At 44.4% G+C, this 17,421-nt stretch overlaps 1 protein-coding gene across 12 annotated transcripts in view; it reads right to left on the reverse strand.

The window, feature by feature from the left end:
* Nucleotides 1–2,726: 2,726 nt before the first annotated feature.
* DGKD (diacylglycerol kinase delta) overlaps nt 2,727–17,421 on the reverse strand; it is a 58,174-nt gene continuing 43,479 nt past the window's right edge. For 8 of the 12 annotated variants that reach the window (XM_087739336.1, XM_087739338.1, XM_087739342.1 and 5 more), the window contains 15 exons: nt 17,037–17,198; nt 16,125–16,253; nt 15,040–15,136; nt 14,176–14,286; nt 13,334–13,430; nt 12,450–12,557; nt 11,711–11,824; nt 11,168–11,302; nt 9,122–9,273; nt 8,228–8,339; nt 7,969–8,061; nt 7,479–7,598; nt 7,022–7,139; nt 5,649–5,779; nt 2,727–4,474 (listed from right to left, as the gene is read on the reverse strand). In XM_087739336.1, coding sequence (XP_087595462.1) covers nt 4,385–4,474; nt 5,649–5,779; nt 7,022–7,139; nt 7,479–7,598; nt 7,969–8,061; nt 8,228–8,339; nt 9,122–9,273; nt 11,168–11,302; nt 11,711–11,824; nt 12,450–12,557; nt 13,334–13,430; nt 14,176–14,286; nt 15,040–15,136; nt 16,125–16,253; nt 17,037–17,198 — 1,769 coding nt within the window. In that variant the 3' untranslated portion in view covers nt 2,727–4,384. Of the gene's footprint in view, nt 4,475–5,648; nt 5,780–6,461; nt 6,603–7,021; nt 7,140–7,478; nt 7,599–7,968; nt 8,062–8,227; nt 8,340–9,121; nt 9,274–11,167; nt 11,303–11,710; nt 11,825–12,449; nt 12,558–13,333; nt 13,431–14,175; nt 14,287–15,039; nt 15,137–16,124; nt 16,254–17,036; nt 17,199–17,421 lie in introns of those variants that run through there. The other 4 variants (XR_015700458.1, XM_087739337.1, XM_087739347.1 and 1 more) reach the window with 4 other exon arrangements.

The raw sequence follows: 17,421 nt of genomic DNA on the forward strand, positions 1-17,421 counted from the left end.
GAAATGTTAGAGAACTAATCTACAACAATCACATTTACCATTTCACTCCTCTCTAAGGAACAGTTCTGAACTTCTGATGCAACTCAGGATAAAGCCATTTTATCACAGCACAGATTTTTATTAGCTGGTTCCCACCAGATGGGCACTGCAGCCCTCTCACACAATAAAATCAGTAACAGAGAATCTTTACTGGAAGCTCAGAAACATGTTTACTTTATATACAAGAAAAAATTATTTACAACAATCAACAGTAAACTATGTACAAAAAAAACCCCAAGAGACATTTCCATGGTAATCACTGTATAAATTAACACAATAAATAGGAGGGAAGCAGGTCCCATTCTTAAGGCACAAAACCTTCTTCCCAAGACTGTACAGGGATTCACTTGCTTCCCTATGGTTTTGACAGGATCACAGGAATGGCGGGGAGACCCCTGAGGAACAATGGTTGGTGGACAATGATATAGACATGCAGTCACTGCTGACAGTTGTAGAAAAACATCATTTTTCATCCTTTCCTTTTTTTTCTCTTTTTACAGTACACACATCTTAAGATACAAAATATTTCGTGTAAACAGTCTTTTTTAAAATCACATAGATAGTATGCACATTTTTAAATAATACTAAAACAATGAACAAAGCTTTCCATACGATTTGGGCGCAGAAACATTCCCAGGACTGGCACTGAAGGCCTTGGCAGAGCTGGAGGCTCCTGGGTGCCCGGCTCTTGTGCAGACCAGCCAGGCCGGCACCTCTGGGCACCAAGTAGCACACCTCCCCTCTGCTGCAAAGAGCCAGCTCCTGCTGCAGCTGGGGATGGGCGCTCTCAGCACTAAGATCCCACAAGCGAAACCAGAAAGACTGCATTAGCACTAACAGCCCTCCTGAAGGTAGCCCAGAGCAGGATGCTGCTGATAGCTGCTTCACAGGCCAAACCTCCCTCAGGTCTCCATTGCATGCACTCCCACTGAACCGAAACATAACACAGGGTACGTTATTCCCCAGAATCTGCCGTTGAAGTTAAATATCCAGGGCAGTGCCAGAATGTGAGATAACTTACTGAAACCTCTTCCTAGCAGAAGAAACCGTATGCCTAGCTCACTGCAGACACTGCCCCAGCATCACTGACAAGGGTGAGGGATGATAAGCAGAAGGTGCCGCATAGCTTTCACATAAGTAGCATTTTTTAAGAGACTAAACATATGTGTGATATGTGCAGTTCTAGCTTCTCTCAAGGTGGTGTTTTACCTGAGACTGCAGGAGAGTCTCTTTTTTGACAAAGCAGCAGATTTTTTTACTGTCTAATTGTCTTTCCTGAGTTTCTCTCCCACAAAAAATTATCAGATGCCAGAAGAGGAACTTAGAATAATGTAGCCAGAAGTGGCTCCCTACTTTGCAGATAGCTCTCACTGACATTTGACACAAATTGCCCTCATCTATTAACAAAATCTCTGCAACAGAAATCTGCATTATTCCCAGTGAGACACATAGAGCTACAACCCTTTTGTTAGATATAAACCTTAATACATATTCAAAGGCACGCAGGCTAAACGTGGATCCCATTGTCTAGCTCTTAAAAGAAGGTAGAACTCCCTACTGCCTCTGGTAAGCAATAGACAGGAATATACTGGCTATGAACCCTTTGATAAAATGTGCACATACACAAAAAGGATCTGAACCCATCAACACGACAGATCATAAAACTAAAAGAAATGAAGATGTCTGCGCAGGCATCATCACTCATAGCAGATGGCTAATGGCCATCAGGCCTCTACAGATATGGCAAGAATTAAGGAACATGCCTGAATCTATAAACTCTTCGGATTCCCCTGTTACTCTGAGCAGGAAGAGTAGAGGAGAGCTGTTTCTATTGAGGCAAGCATTTAATCCCCCAGGAATTATGCAAGCAAGGCAAGTGCATATTGTTTATGCACCTTTAACCATGAGGTTGCCTGGAGAAACTTCACAGCAAGAACAGCTCCTTCACCACATTCAGGAACAAACACAGATCTCACCTCTTGTCCAGAGTTACCACCTGCCTTGTGCTCCCTGCTGTGCTTTCCTGGGCAGGCACATGAACGTCCTAACCACGCACACTCCTGGGGACAGGCAGTGGGCTGCACCTTACTGTCACCAGCGAGGATGGCTGCATCTCCTTAGTGGAGGTTTCTCCTCACTCTCATGCAGATGCTGCTCTGTGCCTCAACAAGCAAGTGGGAAAATACAGTATGTCTACAATTCTTACTTGTTTGATACCTCAGGAATTCAAGGGGCGGGGGGGGGGAGGAGGGGCTGTACTGATAAAGTAAAAAATATGGCTATGGAAGCACTTACCAATGTATAGATAGGAGAAACAAATTCAGGGCAAAGCTGAACATATTTCTATATTTCTTGCTCAGCCCCCACAGCATTTATACCAGAAATTTTACTAGCTGGATTAAGCACATTTAGTTGTCTGTTAACTTCTCATGAGCAAACCCTGTCACTCACTAGGCTGAGTGGAGACATGTGGGTGAATGACAACTAGTTAAAAACAGATAGGGAGAGTCAGAATAATACTTGGTGAAATCTTAAGGAATGCAATGGAGCTTGCCCAGCATGAATCAGCCCATAATCTTTTCAAGGTGACAAGTCTTTACACAAAATAACTTGACTGATTGTTGTTAGACTAGAGAGCTGATGTCAGTTAGATAAAATCCTTACAAATAACAAAGAACAACGATGTCCTCAGGAAATGATCTTTTATGCCATTGTGTATGTGGCCATTTTACTGTCTGCAGCCATAGCCAGCCAGGTGCCACTCTTTAATAAAAAAAAAAAAACAAAACCAAACAACATACAAAACCACAACGTAATTAAAAATTCCTGCTGTCTCTTCAGCTTTACAGCACTGAATGTTCCCGAACTCCCTTTGCAGTGATAAACATGGCAACATAGCTATGCATGCCGGTCTTCGGGCTTTAACAGTCACCCGATTGGGGTCAGGCAATACAGTGGAAATTTGAAGGCCATCTAGGAACTCTGATTCAGAGGCACTAATTTTTCCATGCTCCACTGCTGGTGGTACCAAAGGCAATTTACCAACATACTCCAGTTTTCATTACGATGCTCATCTGCTCAGTAACAATCCTCCTTCCCTCAGTGCTCTTACAGAAGCCTTGATGCTTGACAGCACACGACATCTCTCCTATGGGTACAACCCAGGAGGACTGAGCCACCCTAATCTTTTGGTATCCATCTTGGAGTGAAGGAGCAAGGCAGCAAGAGAGAGAAGCAAGGTGGAAAAGCCACTAGAACCAAGACAGGTGAAAAGATGCAAGTACTACAGATAAATCATATCTTTTGTGACAGAAATAGTTTTCTGCACTGCAAGTTGAAGTAAAGAAACAGCTCTGTTGTCTGTGGCACTGAATGGGCAGGAAGCCGCTCCTGGCTGTTGCCAGTCATGCTGCTCCCCTCACCAAGACGGAGCAAATTGTTCCATATCTCATTCCATTACATTACATTTCTCGTACAGCCCAAACAGCTAGTTAGCATTCCTCTCCCTTTCATCTGGTCTCCTGAAGATGAATTCAGAAGGGGGAATGTCAGAGCTGATCTCCTGTAATCTTCTGGCTCTCCAGAATTTTGTCTTTTCTTACTGCCAGGAATTTCTGAACAATTGTTTGTGATGCCTGAAAACCTAAAGGTTGTACCATTGCCACTGGCTGGAAGAGGAGAGCCAGGCCCTGCGGAAGACCCCACAAGCTGGTGCGAACTGCTGTTTGAACCACATGCATTGTTTGTTGCAAGGCATAACTGAGTGAGAATCACTGGGTATTCATTGGCAAGAGGTCTGTACTGGCTTCGAATTTCTGATGCAAATCACATGCAACTACAGGTTGCATTAAAAAGGGATTAGTAAGACACAAGGACAAGCTTTGTCCCACTTAAATGCTCTAAAAATACAGGTGTGACACACAGATGAGCAGGAAACGTTTGGGTCTGAAAAGACTGTCAAATGCTCCTAAACTATGACTGGCCAATATATCTTTTGCCCTGAATAATTCTACTGTGATGAAGTTATCCAGTAAAGGTAGCTGTGTTGCAATTCTCAGGAGTCCTGCACTGTCACTGGAACGGGAACTTCCCATGTCGGAGGACATGGTTCTTCAAACAGCAAGTGAGTTTTCTTCCAGGAGGCTCTGCCTGACTGCAGCTAAGGTGCCTCTCAACTGGATGCAGCCGTACCCCACAGGAAAAAAGGTAGCACCATGCTTGGTTGATAAGAGCTCTGAACAGCTAGTTTGGCTGTTCAGTAGAGACAGTCATGAGCACATCTGCTCTGTGAGGTGACTACTGTGCAGTTAGGGGGAATGGTAGACACAGGCTGTGAAAACAGAGGCTAAACCTCGCTGGCAGGAGTACTCCGGCTCAGCTCCTTGATCCCATGCAGTATCCTCTTCATGTGACCCACTTTGGTCACACCCAGGTCCTGGAAGAAAAGAGAATACCTTACCTTAGGAGAAAGGGGGGGGGGGGGGCGGAATTCCAGGTGGCCAAGCAATGGTTACAAACTAGTCAGCCAGTTACAAAGAGAGGAGGAAACCAACCAGAAAGTTTACAAACCTGATGGCCATATACTGAACACCAAACCACGTGTCAAAAAGCTACCAGAGCATGACAGGGTACTGAACACAGAGCAGGCCCAGAGCAATGGAGAGAAGCAACTGCAGACCATTAGCCAGAAATGCAAATTGCTTTGACTCAAAGGCCAAAGCAAGAGAACAGAAAGAGCATACAGATCTCAAGGACCTAAGCTAGTAGCCAAAACATGCAGGAAGAACCAACCCGTCACTGGTCACGTCAAATAAACGTGTGAACACTTGGGTACCATGCAACAAAACACAGGCTGTAGCTGGATGGCATGCAGAGGAATTAGCTACACAGATCACAGCAAACCTCAGAAGAGGAAGATGGTCAAAATCACAAATGAAGATCCAAGGGGCGCTCAACAAATGCCATGCACTACTTTACAACAAAGTATTTTTCTGTTATATGCAAGTGACCAGAACAATGACACAAGTCTCTTGCACATGCAAAGAACCACCACTTTCAATTTTTCTCTGTAGAGAAAGCACCTCCTGGTGAGGAGATGCAAAGTTGTGCAGTGTGGTTACTAAGCGCTATTTAAAAAGATTCTCTCCATCCAGCAGCCTCATCGAAGACGACGATGATTTTTTTTCTTGAAACAAAGAAGCGCGATGATCTATTTGTCCAGTGACTACAACATAAGAACCAAATTTTCCCAATCACAGCATGTTCTGCAAAGATGGTATGGGAGCTGAGAAGTTGAAAACTTCCATTCCATCATTAAAATCAGAGACTCTCAAGAACACTATCCGCAATCTGTGTGCTGGACTGTATCACATCTCCAGGAAGCTGTGGCAGAATTGGACAGCTGGTCCCTCAACTAGCTGTTCTACCTCCCTGCTACTAAAAATCAGGTGACCTGAAATGGTGAGAAAATAAAACAAGGCTGCAATGAACCCGTTCATCTTGCCAAGGCACGTGGAATGAATAGCCGGCAGACCACTTCCAAGCACATTCAGCACAGAAGGTCATGCAGATGCAGCTGGCTATTTCCCCTGAGCCAATCATGAAAGTACCTTGAGGTCCCTCCGTTCGAGGTGCAGGAGCTCAGAGCCCCGGACGTCATGCCGGATGAAGATATCCTTATACTCACAAAGACTGAGATGCTCAAGCCAGGCCGCAACCTCCTCCGTTCCCCAGAGGTGAACTGTTAGAGATGGAAAAGCAGGAGTGGATTGAGTACCCAGAATCCCGGAAGACAGTGAGAGATGAGGACACCATCAGCACTCAGTGCCAGAGACGAAGGGCAAGCAGTACCACAGCCTCAAACCAAGGGGAAGGCAAGGACTGGTAGCATGACCTACAGTCTCAAACAAGGGAGGTAGGGCAGAGAAAGGTATGAGGTGTTCTCTTAAGCAGAGGCTAGCTTCAGTAAAGCCAGGAGGAAGTGCATGGTTGTTTTGATGGGATTGGCTATGCTTTTTAAAGTTTACCCCCATGTTTAAGAAGAGTAAAAATTTATTGATATTTCTCTGCTTACAAAACAATAGATTCATAAAATATATCATGAAGAATCAAGCACAGATTAATTTGCTATTATGTACAAGCACTTGTGCTCAGTAAACAAAATGGCAACCTCTCTCCCACAAGTCTGAGGGACAGAAGAAGAGTTTAGACTTCCACCTTCTTGCACAGCCTCTAAATAAGAGAATAATAAAGTTCCCAAGTTCTGGGAGGCAATGAATGAGCACCAGCCTGTCAGACAGAAGGAGACTGTACCCACAACTCCATGGCAGAGGACAGGACCCCGGAGCCCACAGAACAGGTAGTACTTCTGAATTTTAGAAGAAAGTCTTCATAAGGAGAGTATAAACCAAAAATCAACTAACCCAACTGGAGAGAAAGTGTCTTGAATGGCAATTTGTTGATTCATGGCCAGTTTTTATCTACTGACCAGTAGGATTAACGGTCAGGGTGCACCTGTGGTGATGCTGATCCCCAGCCAATTAGACATGAAACTTGATTAAAGCCTGAGGGTGAATCAATGAGAAAAACATCATTAACCATATCACAGAGAATCAGCAGTGAAAAGACTGGAGTTATGCGGACTTGGGCTCCACAGTCGTTTTGATACCTAAAATGCCAAAATCCTCAAATTCACTTCACTAAGCACCCCCTAAAATACCCCTAAAAATGTCTGGATGTAGGCAGAATTCTTCAGAGGGCACCTCCTGTTTCTGCTCAGGGATATTTGCATGGTACTGGGGGATCATGACTTAGAATGAAGCAATAAGCTACTTTGCCACGTGACAGACTAGACCTCCAAGAAAAGGCAGATGCACTTGAAATAGAAGAAGGAGAGAACATGACAGGAAACAGACAGAGAACAGATAGCGGTGTGACCACACTGATGTGACAAAGAGACACAATGAATGAGCAGACTAGGTACCCGGCAATCCCATGCTACTATGAGTCTCCTTATTTTTGTTGTTCTTCTCCTTTTTAAACTTAGTCACCAGCCGGAATTTGCCACTGCGGCTGCGTTTAGAATAATCCAGCATCTGGTTCTGTAGGAACAAAAAGGGAAAATCAGGCAAACAGTCATAAATTGACTGGAAAGGACCAAGAGCAACAAGTACTGTCAAGCCTAGCTCCATGACCTTGTAAAAGAGGAAAAAAAAATTCGAAACTCATTCTGATCAAGACAGGAAAGGGAACAGAGAAAGTTGATCCCATGTCAGGCAAGGGACCTTAGCAGGAAATTACTTTCTTTAGCCCTAGGGAGTCAAGTTTCCTTCTTAATGATTTTTTCTCACATCAGTCGTATATTCACAGGAAGTCAAACACTCACAGCCAACTAGTGAAAAAGAGAATAGCTAGGGAAATATAGCCTTGGTCCTCCTCACCTCCTCATCGCAGGGCTCCATAAGCTGCCACAGCCAGGGGATGTCTGCTAGTTTCCTCAGCTGGAGGTCCATGTCTGCCAGGGCTGCTTGGAGTTGCTCCTTCTGTGGAGGATCTAATTGCTGGATCAGAAATGGAAGCAAAGCAGAGTTAAAAGCCATATGGTATAACATACAGTCAGGCCCTTGCCTTGAAATTCCTAGCTAACAAAGCAGTTTCTCCTTTTAAAAGGAAGTGCACAGCAGGCACTCTGCCCAGACATTACCAAGTTAATGATTTTCATCTTTTCTGAGCTCCAAACTCCACACAAGCTAGCTTGACTGCTCATCATGCCTATGTAGCAACACCATCCTAATTCCTTGATGATAACATTTAAACTGACTTGTTACAAAGACAAAGAAGACCAAGACCAGCAAAATGTTGCTTGCCAAGGCAACTGTAGAAGAGGAGAGAAAGTGAGAGGCTGCTTTACTCCTGCTTTGTGCTTCTTACCAGTGCCATCTTGCCCGCCAGCAGCAGCTCTGTCTCATTATGCAGGGCTTTGACATTATTCACCATCTCTACAACAAGGCTGCAGTTCAGACCCTGCAGGGAAGCAATTCATGCGCAAATTAAGCCTGGAAATGCAGAGGTCTGAGCAGTCAAAAGGAAGATGCCTTAGACAAGCAAGGCTTACTTTTGGTCAATCAGAAAGGAAAACCAAGAGCTATGGAACAAGGACAAAATGGGAGATGCCAAGTGACTGAAGTACCTCTGTAGACTTGGATTTAGCGTAGACTTTGTCCATAGACTTGGAGCTGGCATTGACAGCATGGGCAAGCTCCTGTTCCATGTCCTGATAGGATTGGGCTATTTCCCGAATGCTAAAGAGAGAATTACAGATTGCATCAGCATGTGCTCAAAGCAGCAGATCCTTTTTGACTGGGTATCTGCTTTTAATACCCATCTGACAAGAGCAGGGATAAAGCATGGGAGGGGCACAGCCTCTGGCAAAGCAGGGCAATTCTCCCTGCTATAGTGAGCATGCATAGGCAAAGCAAGGCAGATTTCACATGCACAACTCCAGGTGCATATTCAATTCTGTACACAAGTAGGGATCAGTTTGAAATACAACCTAGATGTTTTAGTACGGCCATAGTGATGTGAAAGGCATCTGCACATATGGCAGTTTAATTAACTCTTCTCTGATGTGACTCTGGGAATCTTCTCTCAGAGGCCCAGACCAAGAAGCTGAATATCCGAGTCAAGGATGAGCAGGTGAGCATACAGTGACTTCTTCTAGAAATCTCTGCTGGGCATCAGGGTTGTAAGAACCCAACTTGTCATCTGAGCCCCTAGAGAGGCCTTTGTTTCATTTCTGATAAAAATCATTGATATTCAAAGGTAACGGGTTCTTTCAGGATTAAAGGATTCATGTTTGCTCATGAAAGTAACACTTTTTGTTCAGAATGACCTAGGAAAGTTTACTCGACTTCAGTCCTCGTGCAGCTGGGACAGTGCATAATGAACAGTGTTACCCCCAGTGACATGGACCAGCACTGCAGGAGATAAGAGTGAACAGAAACATCTCCAGGAACAGGGAGTAGGACAAGAATTTCAGGCACCAAAGGAGCGCTCTATTCACCAAAAGCAAATTGTGTCCCACCTGTGGATCAGAGCACCTGCAGCTTGACCAAACTGGTTGATCTGGGTGGATTCTTCTTCGGACATGATTTCTGGTTGCAGAGAGAAAGAGGAGGGTCGGGACAACTCACATTTCTGTTTGTCCTCCCAGGACTTCAGGGTGCTCTCAAATGCCTAAAAACACAGCAAACAAACTATAAGATACCTTATAAAGCTCATATAAAAAAAAATGGCTGTGCCTATGCCTGTAAAACATGTAAATCTGGTATAGATGCTTTTCATTGCAGGACCCAGTTGTTCAGCTGCTTATAACTTTGCTAACTAGCTGTCTGGGCTGAAGTTTTCCTCACCACGTGTTTGTCTTGGCTTAATTTTTGCTTAAGCCTAGTTCTAATCAAAATTTCTAGGCCAATTCTTAAGGCCAGACTAGCAAAATCCACCATTTCCCTACTGGTGGCAGCCTTTTCTCTGAGTAGCTTTATCGCCTCTACACTTCAGCATTACTGCACACCTCTTCAAGTGACATCTCGGAGCTGGAAATTAAAAATGTTCAAGGCTCCTCCTTATTTGGAAGCAAAGTGGGCTTCCCCAGTAATTGGCAGGACAAGCAGCTGAACTCAGAGCTAGGACCTGGCCACTTGCACCCATACTGGTATTCCTGTTGGCATCAGCTAGCAGTACAGGAAGAAGTAAAACAGATCCAATGCAGAAGGATCAAAACTGGATATGGTGAGAATGAAAACTGAAACACAGAGCCTCAGGGCAAGGAGAGATGGATCAATGAGCACAAGAAATGGCAAGAGAGAAGGTTATATAAGAGAAGGGACTATGGGAGGGAAAACTGAAATAGGAAGAATAATTCAAAGAAGATGAGGAACAAGCAGGGGTGTGAAGTTTTCATGGGAAAAAAAAAAAATCAGCATTTGGGGAGCCAGAAAAGGAAAGGAGATTGAGTGTGATGGGTGGATAGGAAAGGGGAAGAAAATGGTAGTCATGGATCCTGGGCCTGGGAAGTCAAACAAGATGAGTACAGACGAGGTAAGGAGCACAGGACTACAGGTAGAGAGAGGAGATGGATGGAGCAGTAAAGCCAATGTCCACTAGAACATAATTGCCTCTGGGGACAATCCAAGGTTCTGGGGACACACCATTCTCTTGCATCTGCAAATACCTGTGAAGCCCTGTGGTAAAGCATTCCCTTCCCCTACTGCTCCTCATACAGGACAAAACCAGGCTCTACCAGCTCAGTGCAAGCTATCTGCTGATCTCAACCTTGCTGATGACTCTTCAGTGGTCCAGATGAGGCCACATGAGGCAATTTGAGTTCTTCCACCTTCAGTTTAGGAAACGAAATATCCCAAATCACATTTGAAAAATGCTACCAAAAGGTACAGGGTCACACATGTGAAGAGAGGACCCCACTTCATCTACTGCATAGGACAGATTTGCTCTGTGAAGGAAGGAGCATGCAACAATGATCGAAAGGACAGCAGGAAAAATAAGGATAAGCCTACAAACAAGACAAAAGCTGAATGTTGCTCTGCAAAACTAGAACCTCTTCCTCAGCAGCAATTCCATGCCTGCAAAACTGGGTTTGCAGGCAGTAAGTGGGATGGCACAATCATAGCCATATGGTCCAACACACACAGCACGCTCACTAGGGACTTGAGCGTCCTCTCTACCTCTTGTGCAATGAGGTATAAGCCACATATTGAACAATAATGGGAAATGAAAATATTGAACAGCTGAATCTAGACAATCTCCAGCACTCAGTGAGGCAGGCGTCCTGTGGGAGAAACAGCATGCAAGCATGTGAAGAAACGCTGTCACAAGGCACCTAGAAAAGGAAGCAAAATAAGCTTGCCTAAACAACCTTATTTATGTGATTTCCCAAGTGGTGAATTCAAGTTTACTCATGTTCTTTCCAAAAAGTTTTATGGTGCGTAGCAAAATATGCTTCTTACATTCACAAAGATAAGCTTTCATGTGTGACCATTGCCACGCTCTCCAGGAGTATGTGACATCAAAACATGTGTGTACTACATGGTGTATGCAAGGCTTCTCTTACTCTGTCTCGGGTGAGGGTCTGTGCTCTGTTCTTATGGACAATCCAAATGTAACCTGGAGGCTGGATCCAGGCTTCTCCATCCACTTGCACAGGAACTCCCTCTTCTCCCAGGATTGCTATCTTCACCGTCCGACACTGCAAGAAGTGATTGCATCAGAGAAGCTCTAAAATGCTGGTTTTCCAAAAGCATGAGACATTTTCTTTCTTTCCAAAGCACTTCCCCAGGTACTGTAACTTTGGTGCTACCAGAGGCACACACGCCTGGGTGGCAGGGCATGCCTCACCCTTGTGTGGCAGGGACCATTTGCTTTGTCTTTGGACTACAAATCTGTATTTGAATTGCTGGTCTAACTCCTACCACAACGAACACCAGCAAATAACTCCATGCCCAAATTGCCCCTGGACATGCTAATTTTCAGCCCTGGTGGATGCTCTTTCCATGGACACAGAGAGCACAAAGGAGGGCTTAATGACTGAAACTGGCATAAACATCACAAACTGGAGATGAGAGAGACAAGAAGATCTCACAAAAGCAACTGATACCTGTGCAATCCGGTGATGCTGTAGGTTTATCACTCGTGACACTGCCATCTGCATGCTACCAAACACTGCTACCACCTCCAAAATCTTGTCATCAAAGGAGGGGGCTGTAAATGTCTAGCCAGATACAAGGGAGAGAGAATTCAGTTGGCATACAGCTCTGTTGGAGAGGTTTCCTTTACCCCCTATTGGTGAAGATTTGGGGGTCGGCTTTCAACTGTGCTTTTTCATCTGTATAAAATTAACGAGGCTAGAAGGTGAAGATTTGCAGTGAGCTAGGAGGGAGAAAAAGGAGCCTTGATATTCCCATTGTGCTTCCAATAGCAGCTAAAGTATAACTGAAACACAAAGGCTGCAGGCCACAAGGCAATAACTATTCTTACGAAAGTAGGCACTTTTTCATCTCCAATAATACCATGTTTCTGACTGGATCTAACTCCCTTTGCCTTCAAGGGGCTTTACTTCTCAGGCTGTCTGAGGGGAGAAGGTCAATCCAAAGCACTTCCTGGAAGTCCAAATGCCCAGGACAGCATCTGTTTTGTTTTTTTTTTTATTGAATCACTACAGACTGCTTGGGTACGAAGCCGCTGAAGACTGGATTTCAGTATTGTATCCGCTTGACAGAGAAAGTACATGCAGACAGGCCCCTTGCCCTCTTCTTCCAAGTGCTATTCTCAGGGGTTATGACTTCAAAAGCAACAGTAACTAAAATGCTTCCTGGATTGCCTTAGAGAATACTCACATCATCTTCCTTGGTTCCCCCCCAGAAGTTGGTGCCTCCTGCGTAGCTGGGAATGTTAAGTACGGCAATTCCCTGGAGGCTGGGCAAAGGGATTGGCCTCCCATCGCACTGCACAGAGAAGTAGGTAACATTACTCTCGGCACAGCAGGAGACAGACCCTCCTGCCAGAGCACATGCTCTAAGAACAGAAAACAGCCTGCACAGCTTAGTAATAAATTAATTCAGGTTTCTTCCAGTTTATTCTTGGCGTAGCAGAGTAGAACATACCCATTCATATGTCACGAACCACCTCTCCTTTGGTAGACACGGATTTTAGAGAGATACTGTTGCTTCTTTTCCCCAAAGAGGAACAGGGCACACCCGAGAGGCTTGTCAAAGCCTCTTGGTTTATTCCTCCAGAAAGGGGTATAAAACTTCTAAAACACCTATGCAGTCTGCTGTGATGAGGGTCTCCTCCTGCAAGCTACCCGTTTATGCTGTATGTGACCCATACAAGAATATTTCTTTTCCAGTTTGATGCACATTATAGTGTAGTTAAATTAAGAGCTTTCCACTGCACCTACTATCTAAAATGATGTGTTCACATGAGATACCACATATAACATAACAATCTTATCTATGCTGAATACTGAGTTGGGGACAGCTAATACTTTCCAGCAGGATGATGCTTCCCTTACAGGCTGAGAATCCAAGTTATCTTCCAGAGCCAGGAAAAACCACTTGGAGCTAGCTCAGGGTGAGATACAGCAAGTACATTGTATCAGGCAGGCAAGGGAAACACCCTAACGTCACCAAGCAGAATCACCATGCCAAAGCCCAAGTGTCTGAAGGAGATGCAATTAGGCATTCCAGTTTTAGTGACAGAGGGCATGCTAATTCCTCACCTCCAGCAAGACTTTCTGCTCCAGGTTTTTATATGTTCTGTGTAGTAGCTCCTTGGTCCCCAATACTCCGTACCACATCATGTTTTTAGTACGACTTCTAAGGGGGGAAATCAAAAGAGAAGAAGTTAGCATAAGCATTTACCTTTTCACTTAGAGGGGAAAAAAAAACCCACACTGAAATGATACCTCCTGTGTCCTAAACACAAAGGTGCTTTGCTTCCAAAAGGGTCAAGCATGCAAAATGGTCATTGGTTGTGCTAGGAAACTACTCCCCTTTCAATAAATATTAAGTACAAATTGAGGATGACTGAGTAACACACAGATTCCCCTGGCACAGAACTTGTCCATCTTGTACACCAGGACATCAACAGCGTTTTCCAGTATTAGGTCAAGTATAGCAAATGTACCAATCCCAGGCTACACAAAGCATCCTGCAGTTGCCCAGGTATTCAAAAGGCCCAAACCTGTGGTTTATATTAAGTCAGGATCAAGGCCTCTGTGGCATTTAGAGCTGAGATGTGATTCTCTTATAGCTAAATAGCAAGCCCAGGAGAAAAATCTGAGTGAGATCATGAAGTAAATAGAACCAATGCACTAAATCCACACCGACGTAGCTACTCAAAGATCTTCCACCAGCTACAACAGCATAACGAATCAGTAATAAATCAGTAGCTAATCGCCTCCATCATGATTTCAAGCCTTGAAGGAGGATTACGCAGACAAGATTGACAATGTACCTATTCAGCACACTTGTACATGATCGGCTTCAAAACCACACAGAAACATAAAGTGGTTTCAGTCACTTCTGGTGGTAGCCAAAAGTCAGCCAAAGACAAACCCACCTGCATTTCTCTGGGTGTTCATCACGTTTGTTGTTGAAGTCCAAAGAAATCTTTGCATCCAGTCCAATTCCAAAGTAATTATTCATGACACACTTCTCTGTGTAACATTCACTGCCAAACAAAAGAACAAAACTCCCATTTCTAAGTCCACATACCATTTTGTATACATCTCACATGCCCCTTCTGGTCACCTCATAGTTTTACAAAAAGCTATGTTGCTGGTCACTGCTGTTGTGTAAAAGGTCTCACAAAACATTAGCAATGCTAATTGCTTTTTCATATATATATATATATATATTTTATATATATATATATATGAAAAAAAAAATATATATTTTGGGCGTTACCTAGAGAGAGTCTGACAAATGAGCTTGAAAGTGTCAGCTACTCATCTTGGGGGCACTGAACCCCATGAAAATACCTTAAAGTTTCTATCATTGGATTTTTACTGTTAAACAGTTTAGCACAAACAGCCTGAGAAAGTCTTCACATCACATTTCCCAACTGCCTCCACTGTTGTAGCCTGCCCATGACCTTTCTCGGGCCTCCATGCTGTAAGGGTAGTGATTCCCCCACAGGTTACATTCTACTAACTGGAAGCTAGAGTCATCTCTGAGCGTAGGGAGAAGACTGATCTAGATTTCATTCTCACCTAAAACCTAAAAATCTTCTACCATGAGTCAGATGTGTCACTGCATGTATAACTACATAAGCTGATCCTCACTGGCACCTAGGATATGAATTCATTTATGTAACTCTGGGCTGCTGCAGTCCATTATTTAGCTCTATAAACTAATCTCCTTCTCTGCTGAGGTCCATTTGGAAATGCCCACTCCCTCCCTTCAACCTCCTGGGCATACTCACAGATTTTCTGGCTCAGAGTTAAAGGGATCAGCATGGATCAACAATCGACTGATGACAGAGCTCCCAGGCAAAGAACCAGACATGCCAGCACGGATATCTGTAGGAAAATTGACCACCGGGAAGAGTGTTATTAATAATAAGCAGAAAACAGGTAACTTCAATCTCAGAGAAAAGACGACAGGGCAGAATATATTAACTCTTGTCATTCACTGTGGAAAGCAAATAGCAATAGTGCTTTCTTCCACTCCAGAAGGCTTAGCTCTCTTGATAAGGAGAAGGGTTTCTGGGGCTGCCTGCAGGGTTTTTGATTGACATGGTATCACCTAAGGCCAGCAGCACAGTTGTACAGATACATGGAAATGGGATATAGGAGTGTATTCACTGCAGCAGGGTTTTTTTTTTCCAGGGTGAGACATGCAACGTCCTTGCTTCAACAAGTAGAGAGAGTAGGTCTGAAGTTATTCTCCAAGTTGCTCAAGAATTACTGCCTCCTGCTTCTTAAATTATTAGCTGGCGACCCACAAACAGTAGCTTTGTCAGAGAGAAAGGGAATTACCTGCTCCCAGAAGAAACAATTCAAACAAGTAATTTGGGGGAAGAGGTGGAAGGACAGCACCACGGTGATGGGGAGAAGTTGCTACGCAAGATGTGGGAGGTGGGAATTCTGCTGGGTCTGTGCACCTCCAGTGACTTCAGCCTTCACATGAAGGGACTGCTGCTCCCAGTCTATGGCTGCCACTCTTCAGAAACCTCTCTCAGCAGCATCCTATCGGCCTCCTCAAGGTTACTCTGAGCTCAGTATCTCTTTCTAATTGGCATGTAAATTCTGCCACTGCACAATGTTAATAAAAATCTGTGTCTAGGTCTCAGCTACAAACTGGAAACTATTACAGCTCCCTCCAAGTCTCCACTTTTTGGCCCTAGTGGAAAGTTATCCACAAAGGGATTTCTCTCCAAGCGGACCAAGCACAAAAGGACACCAGGCAGGACAAATTAATGTTTTCATGTGGAGACTGCAGCCTGCGCTGCTGTCACCCATACTCCAGTTGGTTGCCTCAATGGGAAGCAGTGGGTGTTACACTTACTTGGGTAGAGGATTTTTGTGTTCAGCATTGGCAAGTTGTCCCGGTTTCCTGTCTGGGGAGGAAGAGATGCAGAGCTGCCCAGCGACAAACTTCCTTTGTTTATTAGTCTTTCGCAAGGAGACTTGGACACTGTAAAACACAACACAAGCATGGCTATTGACAAACATAACGCTGTGATTCAGACCAGCACATAGCAGCACAGCCCAAGCAGCAAGACTGGGTTAGGAATCACTCAACAGCAAAACACTCTAGCCACCATAAAACAAAGAGTTGACAGAACCAGTCATTAAGAGACACAGCTGTGGCATATGTACAGCCAGAAAACCTCGCAGACTGGAGGTACCAAAATGCCACATGCAAATATTAGAAACAGAGATGAGAAAAAGCTGGTGCCACCAGCACAGCAGACAGGGTATTTGGCTCCCAATCAATACTCAGATAAGTTCCAAATATATTTGCAGTGATCAGGGATCTCTAACAAATTACTCACATAACACAGTTATTAAACCAAACTGGCTTCCGTTCTCTGTCATCTGCAAAGGATGGCAGGGGCTTACAGGGAAATGTCATCAGGTAGACGACATGAAAAATGCTCAAGATCGTCCTCGTCCAAGCACTGAAAGCCAAGAGAACCCAGATTACTGGCTAAGGTGCGAGAAAATTTCTGAAACCTAGGCTCCATGTGATAAGACCATGGACCAGCCATCAGAGATGTAGCAAAAAGTGGGGTGTACGATGCACAGGCTAGAGCATAGAAATGTGCAAGACCTGGCATCTGAAGAGCAATCATTCAAAAATTAGAGAACAACAGAACTTAGAAGGTAATGCACATAACACCTCCCTCACTTTTTACAACTAACAGAATCGTAATTTGCAGGCAAGATCTGCATGGTGGCAGCCCCGGAGCAGTACCTTTCCGCTGGCTCCTCCCTTTGGACACTCCATAGCTGCTGCTGTGTGATGACTGCAGGGAGATTTTATCCTCATTCCTCAGCTCCTTGCCCTCTTCAGAGGCTGAGAGACTAAGGAGGAAGCCCTCTTGTTCCTGGGTCTGGGCATTCTGCTCATCTACAGCTGTAAGGAGAGAGAAAGTAGGTGAGTGCCTCACAGCTCTTTTAGCAAGGAACACCTCCCACTGATGTAAATAACAATAGGATGGGACTGTAAAGGTCCTGATTCCTTAAAGGAAAGAACAGGAATAACAAAAAGCTTTTCTGTATCATTTGTCTCAACTAAGGTCTGCTCTGGAGAGCTTTTGGAACTGGGCTGGCATAGCCTCCCGTTTTCTTTGCTGAGC

Source organism: Nipponia nippon, unplaced genomic scaffold (assembly GCF_047370975.1).
Source record: "Nipponia nippon isolate SJK-2023a ecotype South Korea unplaced genomic scaffold, ASM4737097v1 scaffold_7, whole genome shotgun sequence".
Lineage (NCBI taxonomy): Eukaryota > Metazoa > Chordata > Aves > Pelecaniformes > Threskiornithidae > Nipponia > Nipponia nippon.